The sequence below is a fragment of the Triplophysa rosa genome, linkage group LG13 (genome assembly GCF_024868665.1).
Source record: "Triplophysa rosa linkage group LG13, Trosa_1v2, whole genome shotgun sequence".
Taxonomy (NCBI): Eukaryota; Metazoa; Chordata; class Actinopteri; order Cypriniformes; family Nemacheilidae; genus Triplophysa; species Triplophysa rosa.
In genome coordinates this window covers 21,519,262-21,533,608 of record NC_079902.1, presented here as the reverse complement: position 1 = coordinate 21,533,608, position 14,347 = coordinate 21,519,262, and the positions used below count along the sequence as shown (strand labels likewise).

Below are 14,347 nucleotides of genomic sequence, written 5' to 3'. Positions count from 1 at the left end.
ATAATATTGGTTACTCACATCGCCCACTCCAGCTTCTCGTTCTTTATTGAGTTATAGAGCACCTAAACGAGGACAGAGATATATGAGACTGTGAATACAGCACATCTGAAACACCGTGACTGCTCATTTCAAACAGGTGCGGCTCACGGGACTGGCGGTATGGAAAAATCCAATTTAAACACAATATACTATAAACATAACCGCATCCTTTAATGCTGCTTTGTTGCTAAATGCTCTCATTATAGTGTAAATTGCGCTGTAATAGTGCATGTGTTGAAATACCATTGCTTTCTGTGCCGTACCGCTGTTTGACCGGCATAATAATGGGACAAAAAACAAGCACGCAGTTAGTATTCTTAAATTATCACCTTGAGTAAGTCTTTGGGAAAGTCTTTGCCATCATTGAGTCCCTCCAGATTGCTGATAAATTGCTGATAGGACATCTTTTTCCCAATGTTCTGAAAAACACAAAAACACAACATAACATTATATATGTTGTAATATGAAATATATGAAAATAATTAGCATTAACTTATAATAACTTATAATATTAATGACATGATCAAGCATCCTTACTACAGGATTACTATAGTAAATGTAGTACTTTGGTTCTATAGTTGTGATTAAGGGTTTGACGGTATATTGTGGCACATATCACAATACAAAAATGATGATGTATTGTAGACCTTAAAATAAAATGTCTTTTTAATTCCTTTCTCATTTTAAATTTTATGTTAAAAAATATTTTTTTCAGTGACAGACATATTGATTTTAATAATTTACACACAGAAGATGCAATTAAACCTTGAATATTGTCATTTCTATAGCAAGAAATAAAGAGTTTATTTGCGAAAACAAATAACTTTGTTTTTAAAAATGCTTAAAAAAATCATGTTTTTTATTGTGCATTTCAAGTAATATCATTCAAACTGTAGTTGCTAATCACGTTTTTATCATCTGTTTTTATTGTGTTGTATTGTATAAGCTGTATTTTTAAGAAATTTTAACAACAAAGTTATCTGTTTTTGCAAATACTCTTTAAATGTTATTCAGATCATAAGTTGAGTGTATTATTACACCACTTGTTGCTACTGGAAGTTTTGGTCAAACTGAAAATGTACTGAATATAAAACCAGGACAAACATAATGCAGAAATAAAATCAAAGATGTAGGTGGGACAAAACACACCACCAAATTTGATTTGCATGCAGTTCACAAAACTGTCAGCAGATGGCAATAGTGAACTAGCACCAAACACAATATCTCAACACAGTACTGCATGTATGTCCCTCCTACCACACACATCTACTGTAGATAAATAATATTCCACAAATGATGGATGATTTTGGATGTGAATTAAAGCTGGAGTCATTAAACAGGAAGAAAAACAGAAGAAGGAGAACGGGGAAAAGAAACACTCACCACCTGCCGCAGAGAGAGTTAAACATGGAAGAGAGAGAGAGAGAGAGACAGAAGAGAGAGACGTGTTTAGATCAGTCAGACAGAACTGTAGCATTACTGAGAGAAACACAATAATAAGTCCAGGTAATGTAAATGACAATATAATGCAGTGATTCTCATTTCACCAGTGGCAGATCTGTTCTAATAAGTCACTGCCAAAAAAAGATAAATATCAAATAATAAACCAACCAAGCACATAATTGGAAATATAACACAATAAAAAGCCTTATCAACTTATGAAAATAAAGGGAGACATTTCTCTTCTTTTTTTTGCTTAAGTCAAAGGCAGCGCGTCAATCAAACTCTTTGGCATTTTAATAGAAACTGAATTAGGCAGATGCCAACATGGCCAGGCTGTGTGACGCACACATTCTTGAAAACCTTGCAAGGTTTTTAACACTAAACACGTTTTTACTTGCAACAAAGATAAAGATGGTTTCTGCCAACCACAGTGTGTTGTGCTTGGTGAATTATAGACTTAATACATAAAGTAATGCAGTACATTTCAGTGTTTGGCTCTTCGTACACTTTGTTTACTTTTATACAGATTTGTTGAAGCATCACTTTTTCCAATGCAAAATCTGTGTCCTGAGGCAAAAAGACTGGTTGAGAATCACTGCTACAAGGGTCATGAGGTCAGAAAAGCATTAAGACTTGAAGAGAATTTGAGGTTAGTCGCTGAAAACTGTGATGATGTTCAATTCATCTATTATCATTTAGATTCACAGACACAGAACACATCATCGTACCGCGTTCTATGTGCCACACTTGCGAACAGCTAATAAATGTCTACATTATACACGTTGAGCATCAGAAAAACATCTACTGTTATTCAAATGCAAAACAATAAAATACATGCACACTATCAGGGCAGGAAAACAGGAAAATAGATCATGAAAACAATCGTTAAAGGAATGAAATATCAGTAATCAAAGTATAGGAAATATGATGTCCCAATACAAAATTTGAGCTTCTTAGGAGTAGACACTTGACAGTAGTCATTTTCTTAAACAATATCATGAGATGCATCATCGGATGCCGTTTAAACTCTCATTTGAGAGCCACGTCGCCAACACCTGTAAAATTGCGTTTTTCCATCTTAAGAATATATCTAAACTACGTCATATGCTGTCAATGTCAGATGCAGAGAAGTTAATTCATGCATTCATGACATCAAGACTAGATTACTGTAATGCACTGTTAGGTGGTTGCCCTGCAGGCTTATTACAAAAACTCCAATTGGTCCAAAACGCGGCAGCTCGAGTTCTTACACGTACAAAAAAGTATGAACATATTAGCCCGGTTCTGTCAACCTTGCACTGGTTACCTATAAAGCATCGCGTTAACTTTAAAATCTTGCTTATTACCTATAAAGCCTTACATGGTTTAGCTCCTCAGTACTTGAATGAACTCCTTTTGTATTACAGTCCTTCACGTGCATTACGCTCTCAGGCGTCCTGTCAGTTGGTAATACCTAGAATTTCAAAATCAAGTGCAGGTGGTAGATCCTTTTCCTATCTAGCGCCTAAACTTTGGAATAGTCTTCCCTGCACTGTCCGGGAGGCAGACACACTCTGTCAGTTTAAATCTAGACTAAAGACGCATCTTTTTAATCTTGCATACACTACTCTTCCATAATATAAATCTTCGAGGGTTTAGGCTGCATTAGTTAGATCAACCGGAACCAAAAACACAACTGATGTACTTGTTGCATCAAAGAGTACAGAACAGTACTCTACTCTCAGCCAGTCTTGTCTCATTGTTCCAAGGTTACCACAGCGAGCAGGATGCAGTTCATGGCCTGACCTGATGGTAGAGCGGAGAATGGGAAGTGGGGACCTGACAAGAGCTGAGATGATAGAGCTGGATAAAGAAGGACGCGGTCTCTTGACATGTCTTCACCACAAAACTTCAAATGCTATTAGATTATTAATGATAATCTTAAACTATAATTTATTTTATTATTAAGTTTATTTATTTTATTTAGCCTTGTTGTGCAAGTTCTCTGGAGCTTGTGCAGAGGCAGCAGCTTTTGCCAGAGGGGAACTGGAATCCCCTGGTTGGGCCTGGGTTCTCCTGAGGTTTTTTTTCTCGATTAGAGTTTTGGGTTCCTCGCCACCGTTTGCATACTTTTTTGCACTATCTGCCTGACCGGGGGGGCTGCTTTAGAATTTTAAAGTTTTACTTAATTAATATTGCATATAGGAATTTATAGTCTGTTATATTTGACCTGTGCTTCTCTCTCCTTTATCCTAAATGTGTGCTCTCACTGAGCGTGTGTGTGTGTGCGTACTTGTCTGTGTACGTACGTGTGGTGTGTGTGTGTGTGTGTGTGTGCTCTGTGTCTCGTGTGTGTTGGTGACGTGTGCGTGTTGTGTGTGTGGAGTGTTTTGTGTGTGGGTGTGTCTGTCTTCTGTGTTTTCAACCTTTTCTTGTTTTTGCAGGTACAACTTGATTGTTTTGCTTGTAGTCAATGTGTCTCATGTACAGCTGCTTTGTAACAATGAAAATTGTAAAAGCGCTATATAAATAAAGTTGAGTTGAGTTGAGATGTAAAATGTAAAGTGCGATATGGGAATTTGTTACCTACCTGTAAATAAATCAAGCAGATAAAATAACAGAATAAGACTTTAACCATTGTATGTTTTATGGAGAAACCAAATTACATCTGGGCACTTTTATCAACAATATAAGCATTGTTACACTAGCAAACCATTGGCAATTGGGCAAGTGCCCAGGGGCACCAAGACTTTAGGGGCACCAAATAAACCCGCAATACAAAATATATATTTTTTATAAATGTACATAAGCACTTGTTTTTTAAGACTTAAGTCACGCATCTGCGCTAAATAGGCGTGGCACCATGTGCGGGAATACCCCCACTTTCAGATAAAAATGGTTCTGTCCTCCGACTTTTTCGACACACCTCCGCCAAAATTCCCGCCCATGTTATCTGGTTAGTTACATAGATTTGAGTGAATTAACATTCAGCCAATAACAAGTAGACTGTTATGAGGCGAGTCGTCTTTCGTGTAGCCTACACTTTAATCTTCAAACAGATGGAAGCGGGAACGATGCAGAGCGCATTGTTGTAGCGGAGCTAAAAATGCGGGGATTAGCACTGATTAATAAAGGTATATATACATGGCATGCGTCAGAAATAAGATGTTATAGTGCCGATAATGTATGCTAATAATAGTACGTGGAGTAAGGCCACTATTGAAGATCCAAACCTGGGTTTTAAAGTGAAAGTGAAGAACGGTCGGTGTCATCACTATAGCAATCAATTCATAGTGTCCTTTTTAGTGGAGTACACTTTTATCTTAGTACTTATGTGATCGTTTAGTAAGAAGAATTACACATACTGTGCTTAAATAGAGCGTTTGAATAGCTGTATAGCAGTTAAAATAGAACAATAACGTTTCATGTTATTTTTATGAATAACCTTGCTATACATTGTAATCTGGTGAATGCCACTTTGGTGAATTAAAGTCCCAATGTCCTGAAAATCTGTACATTGTTCCATTGTCCCCCTAATGTGAATACATACATGCAAACTATAGTGTGTGTGTGTGTGTGTCCCTGTACCCCCATTTTGTGGCACGCACAACATTTACACTGTTAAAAAAATGTTAGTGATTTTTTAAATACATCAAAACCTGAAATGTAACATTACAACAGAAAGCAGGTGCCCCTTAACTACAGTAGGCCTAATTGTTAAAAATACTTAATGGAAAAGAGTTGTTTTTGTGTTATAGTCTACAAAAGTGTCATGTTAATGTATAATTCTTGTAAAATAGTATATTGTAAATTGCTGAGTTTCATTCTTATAAAATCTTTTAATATATAAATCATTTAATGAGTGGATTCTTGCGTGTGGGTTGATGGGGGGGCACCTCTGGGGCTGTTGCCCAGGGGCACCATGAGGTCTTAATACGCCTCTGACTACAGGTCACAGCATTTGTATAATTATAATAAGCTTAAGTTAAGTATGTCCAAACATTTGTGAGATAGTGTGTGCTCTGTAAGTCAGGCCGTTCAGGACCGCAGAGAATCTATAGAAATGTGAGACATAACTGAGGGTGGTCTGTTTTCCAGATCAATCTAATATGTGTTTGTTAATCAGATCTGAAACTATCATCAGTAGATCAGTTAATGCTGCATGGCTTTCCTCATCCGTCCATGAGAATGGTTTTAGCACACAATCCACAACAAAATCAAGTCACTGTCTGATGTTTCCTCTTCCTGTAACGGCATACATCACTAACCACCACAGAGACTTGGGAATTCATTTAAGAGTTCACAAACATGTTTGGATTCAATAACTTCCAGCAACGCCACATGTGGCAACACATTAGCATGTTTAACAGGTGCTGAATACATACGTGTCCATGCAGGTCTGTGTTCAGAAGCATAAGCGCACAGGTTAGTGTATGAGCGCCATCTATTAAAAAACACAAAAACATATTAGAAATTCCATGAAAATACTGTAACAGTGTTTCAAAGCCTACAGCGCTGCCTATGCAACATGGGAATGTTCGCCAAGCTGTTACCTAAGGAAACGTGCCTTATAAAATACTGTTTTTAAGAAAAATATAAAGGCAGTGGAGACCACAATCCCAGAATGCATTGCAATGAGCTTAGTGAAAGAAATCCACTCAAGATGACCAACAAGTCCAGAAAAATGTTCATCATAAATATCATTTATTGGTAAAAGTATATAATCTGATTGAATGATTTGAGATATGTATGATATTTTTTATGATTATCAATTTTTGGAAACTTCCAATTCACGAACGACTCTAAAGCAGTAGGTACAGTAGTAGACAGCGAGGCAGCTCAGATGTTGAAACATGTCTGTACTTGTAATTCCCTTCATTTTAACGGTTCAGAAATGTAGCAGAAATATTCATCATCGAGTTTTTAGTATATTATTTGTGTTGTATTATTGTGTACTGTACATCCACGGTAACATCCGAGCTACGCAGTGAAGGGTCAATCTACAGAAATGCACAATGTTTTTAAAGACTTGCCCTCTGAAGTGAGCTCCTCTGGGTTACATCGGCAGAAGCGTTTGGAGAAGTGAACCAGCACACGCTCTCTCTCCTGTGTCTCGCCCATCAGCGGAAACGCCATCAAGAAGTTCCTGCAATCAGTCAGTCAATGCCCAGAATCATACAGGTGTACAGAGAGAATGCTTGATGCAAATATCTAGCATTGAAGCATTTTATATACAAATATACAATCATTTCTAGAATTTCGTTCTTTTTCGGCTGTTGAAACACCTCAACATAAAACTAAAACTGTGGCCCACCCAACACTCCAGACCAATTACTTTTCTCACAATTACCTACAGTTTAAACGATGTACAACTTAATCTTAGTTTATACAGTTTTTTATCGATCCATCATTTTGTCAGACAGCTGTTCCTACAGTAATTCATTAAAAACTTGACTGCAACTCGATCAAACACTAATTGAACTACACTTTAAAATTTTTAAAAAGAATGACTATGATTCAGTTAGTTATTTATTTACTCTTATCCAAAGTTTCCCACAAATATGGAACGTTATACAGACTTTATCCTAAACATTACGATTTGAAACACAATGATGCATTAAACTGTATGCATGGCTAGGTGTGTGGTTATGTATTTGTGTTTCAGGCTTTAATCTTGAACAACTCTCACTTCTCTAAATAAAAATGACAGAAACTCAATAGAAACCATCACAGAAAATCTTTTGGTTTCCATTTAAATACCATAATAAACCGTTAGCTTTTTCCATTAGAACCACAACAAAATTCCTTGTTGTAGTGTTTTTTGGGCATTAATCCAATAGGATTTAAGGAGCAGCAAAAATTAAAATTCTGTCATCACTTACTCACCCTTTGGTTGTTCCTGTATACATTTCTTTGTTCTGATGAACACAGAGAAAGATATTTGGAAGAATGCTTGTAACCAAACAGTTCTTGGCCACCATTGACTACCATAGTAGGAAAAATGACAATGATAGTCAAAAGTGCCCCAGAACCGTTGGCTTTCCTAAATTCTTTAAAATATCGTCTTTTGTGTTCAACAGACCACATAAATTCACAAATCAAGTTTTCCTACTATGGTAGTCAATGGTGGCCAAGAACTGTTTGGTTACAAGCATTCTTCCAAATGTCTTTCTCTGTGTTCATCACAACAAAGAACTTTATTCAGATTTGGAACAACTTGACGGTGAGTAAATGATGACCGAATTTTCATTTTTGGGTGAACTGTTCCTATATGTTACATACTATAGAATCCATCCCATACCAGCAGACACCATTATAGTTTTCATTAAAACCAATACGATTACCATTATAACCATTACATTTTCTATTGTGTTCAGCAGGGAAGGTTTCAAAGCGATAGAAGGCCAATGTTTGGTTCCCCAAAGAACCATTCAGTCAAAGGTTCTTAAAAGAATAATTTCTTTCTGACATTTACATAGTCTAAAGAACGTTTTTCCAAAGAACCTTTTGTGAAACAGAAGTATTTTTATTTTATTGTATTTTTAACAACACTGCATAACCATAGCTCGTTCCTTCTGTTCAGTGCAGGTACTTGTGTTTTTTCTGTTTCTTGTGTTTCCGTCTGTATTTTTTTCCGCGTTTCAGAAGTTATTAATGACATTGAGACACAAATGTGTGACATGTTTAAGTGGAAATCTATTTTCATTATACTGTAAGATGTCTTCCCTTTACTACTGGTCAACCACAGTAACAAGGAAGCAACGTCGGTAGTGTTTTCAAAAACTTCCTGTTTTCAGTTTGTGGAATTGTAACGCTGTGTCAACCAAACGCAATGCAATAAAGTAATGTTTTCCCTGACACCTGCCTTCTATTATTTAGACATGCCCAGAGTGAAATCTGATTGGTCTAAATCCCCACTCCACATAGCTCCTCATGATTATAATGAAAGATTCAGTGAATAAAACACAAACTGTGACATTTTAAAGAATCATTGTATTTTTAAACAGGTCTTACCTCAGTGCTCTGTCTAAGGACAGTCCTGTGAAGTCAAAGAAGCTCAGATACTCTGAGGCTACCAACTGGCTGAATTCATTACTGCAAGAGAAAGAGAACAAAAGGATTGTGGGTCTGAAGGAGAGCGATATTTCAATCCCTTGCACATAGGGTAGTGAGACACTCACTTTTTGCCCAGGTGTCGGGCAACGTCATAGCGCTTGAATCCCTCCAGGTAAAACAGTCGCTTGGCCAATCGTTTGGCAGCATCCGCGTCGACACGGCAACCGTTGGCGAGTGTGTCTGTGCTACCGCTCTCCAGCGTCTCCACGCTGCCCAACTCTGAGTCCGAGTCGCACAGCACATCTGTGAAGTTGGCATCGCTGTGGAAACAAACACGGAAAAGAAATGCCATCAACGTTCGGATAAAAAATGCTGAAACCTGCTTCTGATAAACCAGCTATAAACGCATCTTTTTCCCATCACATTGATCACTTCTGCAATGGTTTGTTATCGCCATATTCATTTCTGTGCACAATTACGCCATTGAAATGAGCATCCAATAAGAGCCATTAAGATCCTCCTATTCATATCTGAATTAGCATTTAGCTCATGGGTAGCAAAAAGCATCTTGAGAGAAAAACTCAATCTTCATTCCTGCCGAGATACAGCACATCTCATTCAACTAATTAAAATCTCGACGTGTACAATTACTGCAAAGGAGGTAAGAGGCGCATTAGAGCGTTCTTTAAATGAAGATGTCATTTGGGATGAGGGGTTTTACTGTGGACTGCTTTCCCCCAGAGATGACCGACCCGGAGTCAGTCAGTCAGACGATTACTGAAGTGACAGACGTAAAGCTTTTGATATTATTTATTTATGAATTTCTGTCAGGTTATGGTGCACAGCAAAAATGCGCACATGCATAAAGTCCCATATAGCTGTGCTGAATTGTCATTGTCATAACAGTGCAAATGTAGAATATTCACTCAAAATGATGCTGTCATCACTCTGTAAGCAGACACAGACGAGACAAATATTGCAAATGCAGATGGCATACGTTTGCTGGTCAACAGTTTCGTCTCGATGTGTGTCCGCAGCCTTCGGAATAAATTACGGCTGTCGTTTTCATCGCGGATGAGTCAATTTTTTTTGCAAAATTTCATTAGCACAATTGCATTAGTGCCAAACTCGATAAGGAACGGTAATGTGTTGCCATGGTGCCAGCGGAACCCAATGTACCATGAGGGGAGAGAGGGGTGTAATTTGTGTCCCTCCCAAAGCAGATGTCCCCTTCATCAGCATTACCCACAATGCCCTAGAAAAGCCTCACACAGAACAGAGCGAGCAGTCGGGACAAAAACACAAATATGCAAATTCTGTGACTGTATATAAGTACATTAAATGAACTAGAATGCAATTGACTAAAAAATGGTAGGTTACTAGTTACTAGACAGTTACGCGGACGGTTTGGTCATGCATCTATCTATTTGTCTGTCTGTCTGTCTGTCTGTCTATCGAGAGAGAGAGAGAGATACAGTTGCATAAAATATATTTTTGTTCTTTTCTGAATTAACTATTTACAGGTATGTGTTTATGTGTTACTAACAATGTTTCTCCCAAATTCCAAATGAACATATTGTGTCTTATTTGCATTGGGCAGAAAATTAAAATGGGACAAATTGGTCAAAATAACAAAAATGGCATTGTTTGCAGATCTTGAATACTGCAAAGAAAAATTATTTTATGTTTAAACAACACAATACTAATGTTTTTACATGTCAGGGTCAGTTCAAAAATGAATATATGATGAAATAAGCCAGATTGTTTTCATAACTTGTGTCTCTGCATTCTCTCTGTCTTTTACATTGCTGTCGGGTGACTTTTCTGAGGTTTGTTTCTGTTGAAATTCAACAGACACTGGTTTGGAATTGCCACACTACAATTCAACACAATAGATAGATAGAAAGAGAGAGAGAGAGAGAGAGAGAGAGAGAGAGAGAGATGCATACACACAACAGTAAAATCTGAAGAGATTAAAGGCTGAGTAAAGTCATCACAGTTCAGATTTGACAATCGTCTCCTCCCTCTTCCTGTGAATCAAAACACTCAGTGAATCATCACAGCTTTAATTCACACTTTCAGGTACAGGAGCACACTGACCCACAAAGAAACAAGTGTGAATTACAGCGAGAGAGCCTCTGACTGGTCTAAAGCTCATGGCTGATTCATTCAGCGCTCATGTGTCAAACCAGCTGGCCGTTTGTATAGTCATAACTTTAAAGGTCATGTGCACATAATGACAGAACAAACCCATATCGGAAAGCGATACGTCTCCCCATCTGTCTTTGAAATGCTGTGATCAATACTGATGATTTATTGAGCAGATTTGTGTTTTTAAAGAACTGGAGTGGGTACAGCAGGTTACACGACCAGATGAGATATTATACCGAATACAGAAATGATTTCAGATAAAGTACCATGATATTGATATTAATTTGAGTAAATTTGACATTTCAGTTTAATGTGTAATGCAACATTTTTGGCAAAAGTAATATAGTTATTCTACGGTTTTACACATGCACCATTATAATAGCCTAGCATGGTATTCTTTGAAGTACCTCGGAGTACCATGGTAAAATGGTATTTGTATCATTGTCCAAGTCAAAACACAAAAAGTTTGAGATCCAGCGCTCTAGAGAACAGATCGCAGTGCTAAGCGTGGCAGCGCTGATATAGAGTGAAGCCAGCAGGCATGTGTTTGTATGGACAGGCAGGAGATTAAACATGAGACTGCCTGTCTCATGCCAGAACCTCAGTCTCTCCGCCTGCGCTGGTGCTGTCTGAGGGTGTGTTGGACGAACAGTGAGTGAGGTGTGAAGGTGTTAGCGCGTCATTGTCAGTGTGCCAAAAATACAAATCCTGTTTTATAAGTGTGTGTGTGTTTTCTTGCTGTAATACATCAAAGGCTCTTGTGACACAGATGTGTTTATTTTAGATTAGATAAAACTATGCCATGAAAAGTTTTTCAGGTACAAGGGATCAAGTAAACAAAAACTTATTCTCTCCGTGCCTTTGTCTCTCTCTCTCAGACACAGAAACGGCCCTCAGGTACGTTTATAATCTTTTCTGACCAAGAAAAGAATTGACAGTTTAATACCAAGCAAGATAACGTTGTAACAGTGTGCCTCAGGAAAGAAGAAAGCGAGTGGAAAAAAGAGCAACGACCTTGACCATCTGCAGACATGCACACAAACCAGAAGTATAAAAACACACTAAAATCATAACGCATAGCCGTTTATGCATTTAGGCACACACTATTATCCAAAATGTCTTACGTTACAATGCACTGAAAATACATAGACAACACATCTACCCATCACTGTAAAAAGCCGGGTTACCCAGACCCCTAAAATCACTTTTGTCAGTGTAATGGGGTCAAGTAAATCTTGTCATATTAAACAAGGAAATCCAGATGAAGCACTTCAAGCACACCCCTGACAAAAAGGTTATCATTAAATCAAAGTAAAACAAAGAGTTAAACTTCAAATATAAACAAATAAACAAAGCACCTTTCACAGAGCCAAAGGAATAATAATTCCTGACAGAAATTACACTGTGAAAGGTGGCAACATCCAGATGTAACCTTAATGATTATAATAATAATTCATTACGGGAAACTCTTCAACCACTACCAAATTATAATACATAAAAATACTAATTAACTTTTTAATTCGAGGAAAAATATAACTATATGACTATCAACCTGACTTGCAGATGTTAACACGTTTCACATTTTTAGATACCTGAAAAAACATTTTACAGTTGCAGGATTTAAGTATTTTTGTAAGTATTTTAAGTAAAATAAAGAATCTTAGAAGAGCTAGAGGACTTACAGAAGTCCCAGAAGAAAATCAAAATGAACATCATATTCTTCCTTCCACATCTTTCACCGGAGATCAGGCATCAATCCCGCGCGTTGCGAGACATGTTCGGGAGGAAAAGAGCCGGTCAAATCCATTCGCCTTCGGGCGATGCGCGCATTGGGTAATCCGGGTTTCCCCAAAGAAATATGATTTCAATGTCCCTGAGGGAAAAAGGGGCGTTTTGGCGATATGTGTCACCGCGTGTCGTTCACGTTCGTCGACAAATCAAAGTTTTCTGACGCGACTCATTCAAGCGGAATTTCTGAGCGCATTTGGCTCCGGCGGTTTTGCGCAAAGCGCTACCCAGTCTGAAGTTCCTAAAAGTCGGAACACAAGAGGAAATGGGCGGAGAGAGTCGCTCTGGGTGGATAGGATTACTGAATGAGTCCTGCCTGGGCAAAATTTCCATATTTCCGATGAAGTGCCGATCTGGAGAGAAGCCCGAGAGAGCGCGCCAAGGCCTTTGACCAGACCCTTCGCCTATTATTAGAGTTCTGCCTCCCGCTGATTTACTGTCAAGTTGATCTAACGTTTATTCTTTATTTACTAAAAACAAATGCTGGAAACTAAAAAGAAATAAAGTAACTATTTTATGGGTACAATTTCAAGTTAAAAATGTCCAGTTTACATAATGTCTTGCGTGAGTGTAATCTGGAATCTGTGGCATTTTCATGCATCGGTAACCTGCAGCCATAACATGTTTGTCCCCTTGTCTCCAAACAGAAGATGATTCAGTTCAATATCGATTATAACTGGTTACAATGATCATTAGAGTTGGGCATACAACCAAAGCTAATCACCATTTCCTCTTCTCTCTCACATACACACACAGAGTTGAGAGCAAATACATCTGAACATAAAGCATACTACAAAAATATTAAAAGAATTCCTGTATACTTTCATTTGCAAGGTAGACCGTCATGGTTTTCAATTCCCACCGTCTTTTCCAGAGCTTATTTTTCAAATCACCTTCAGTCACTTTAAGCTGTCGAGAAACAAGCAGAACCAAAGTGTCAGACAGAGCCATTTATAGACCAGTTTAAACCCAGTGAAGACAGATTTCTGTGACACAGACCTGTGAGGATTTAACAGCACACAAAGACCCGTCATGATTTATTCTGACACACACACACATATGTGTGGACAGATGCACACTCACTATCTCAATTCTATACATTTTCTGCGTCTCCCTGACATCCTTTACGACAGCCGATGTCTCCACGGAGACGAGAAAGATGTCTCTACGGAGGTGCTTGTCCTGCTCTTCTAATGGCTCAGCAGAGTCTCACATTCGGCTCAGGCAAGCTGCAGGGGATCCACACGATAAAGAGGATTTTTCATTTAGCCAGCATTTACCTAAAAAGCTTACTGACATAATTTGGCTACTTTGGTGTGTATCTATAAAAACAAAATGTGTAAAGTGTGGGCTTTGTCCCCAAAAGCAGTGAGCTGCCTACGTAGCCAGCATTTTAAGGCATTATGGATGCACTCTCAAAGCGAAGGGTGCTTTTGAAAATAAAGCCTTTAAGGACATCTTAGGTCAAACGTTAAGGCAATATTGCATGCATTCTTAACTGAGAGATCCCACAATGCATTGCGATAAGATCTGCAAAAAAACAATCGAGTTGACAAAGCGAGAAAAATACTTTTAATTGGACAAATTCCAAAAAAAAATGTGTAAACCGATTAGCAATAATAATATCAATACCCGCAAATATAATATAGTTGACAGTGTTGATTTCACACAAGCAAAATACCTCTTTGTGCTGATCAAGAAAAAACAAAAACTGGCTATTCTTTGTTCTGTTAAAGTTTGTGTATGTGTGTGTGTGCGTGTGTGCATGTGTGTGTGTGTGTGTGCATGTGCAATATGTACCTCAACCAGTGTGTGTAGGTGTCAGAGAGAGAGAGAGAGAGAGAGAGAGAGAGAGAGAGAGAGAGAGAGAGAGAGAGAGAGAGAGAGAGAG

At 38.0% G+C, this 14,347-nt stretch overlaps 1 protein-coding gene across 1 annotated transcript in view; it reads right to left on the bottom strand.

The window, feature by feature from the left end:
• Positions 1–14,347, bottom strand: part of psd2 (pleckstrin and Sec7 domain containing 2) — a 33,535-nt gene that overhangs the window by 5,460 nt on the left and 13,728 nt on the right. The window contains exons 4-9 of the mRNA XM_057350144.1: positions 8,643–8,837; positions 8,476–8,556; positions 6,495–6,607; positions 5,847–5,905; positions 369–458; positions 19–62 (exon numbers count right to left, since the gene is read on the bottom strand). Of these exons, the coding sequence (XP_057206127.1) occupies positions 19–62; positions 369–458; positions 5,847–5,905; positions 6,495–6,607; positions 8,476–8,556; positions 8,643–8,837 (582 nt within the window). The remainder of the gene's footprint in view (positions 1–18; positions 63–368; positions 459–5,846; positions 5,906–6,494; positions 6,608–8,475; positions 8,557–8,642; positions 8,838–14,347) is intronic.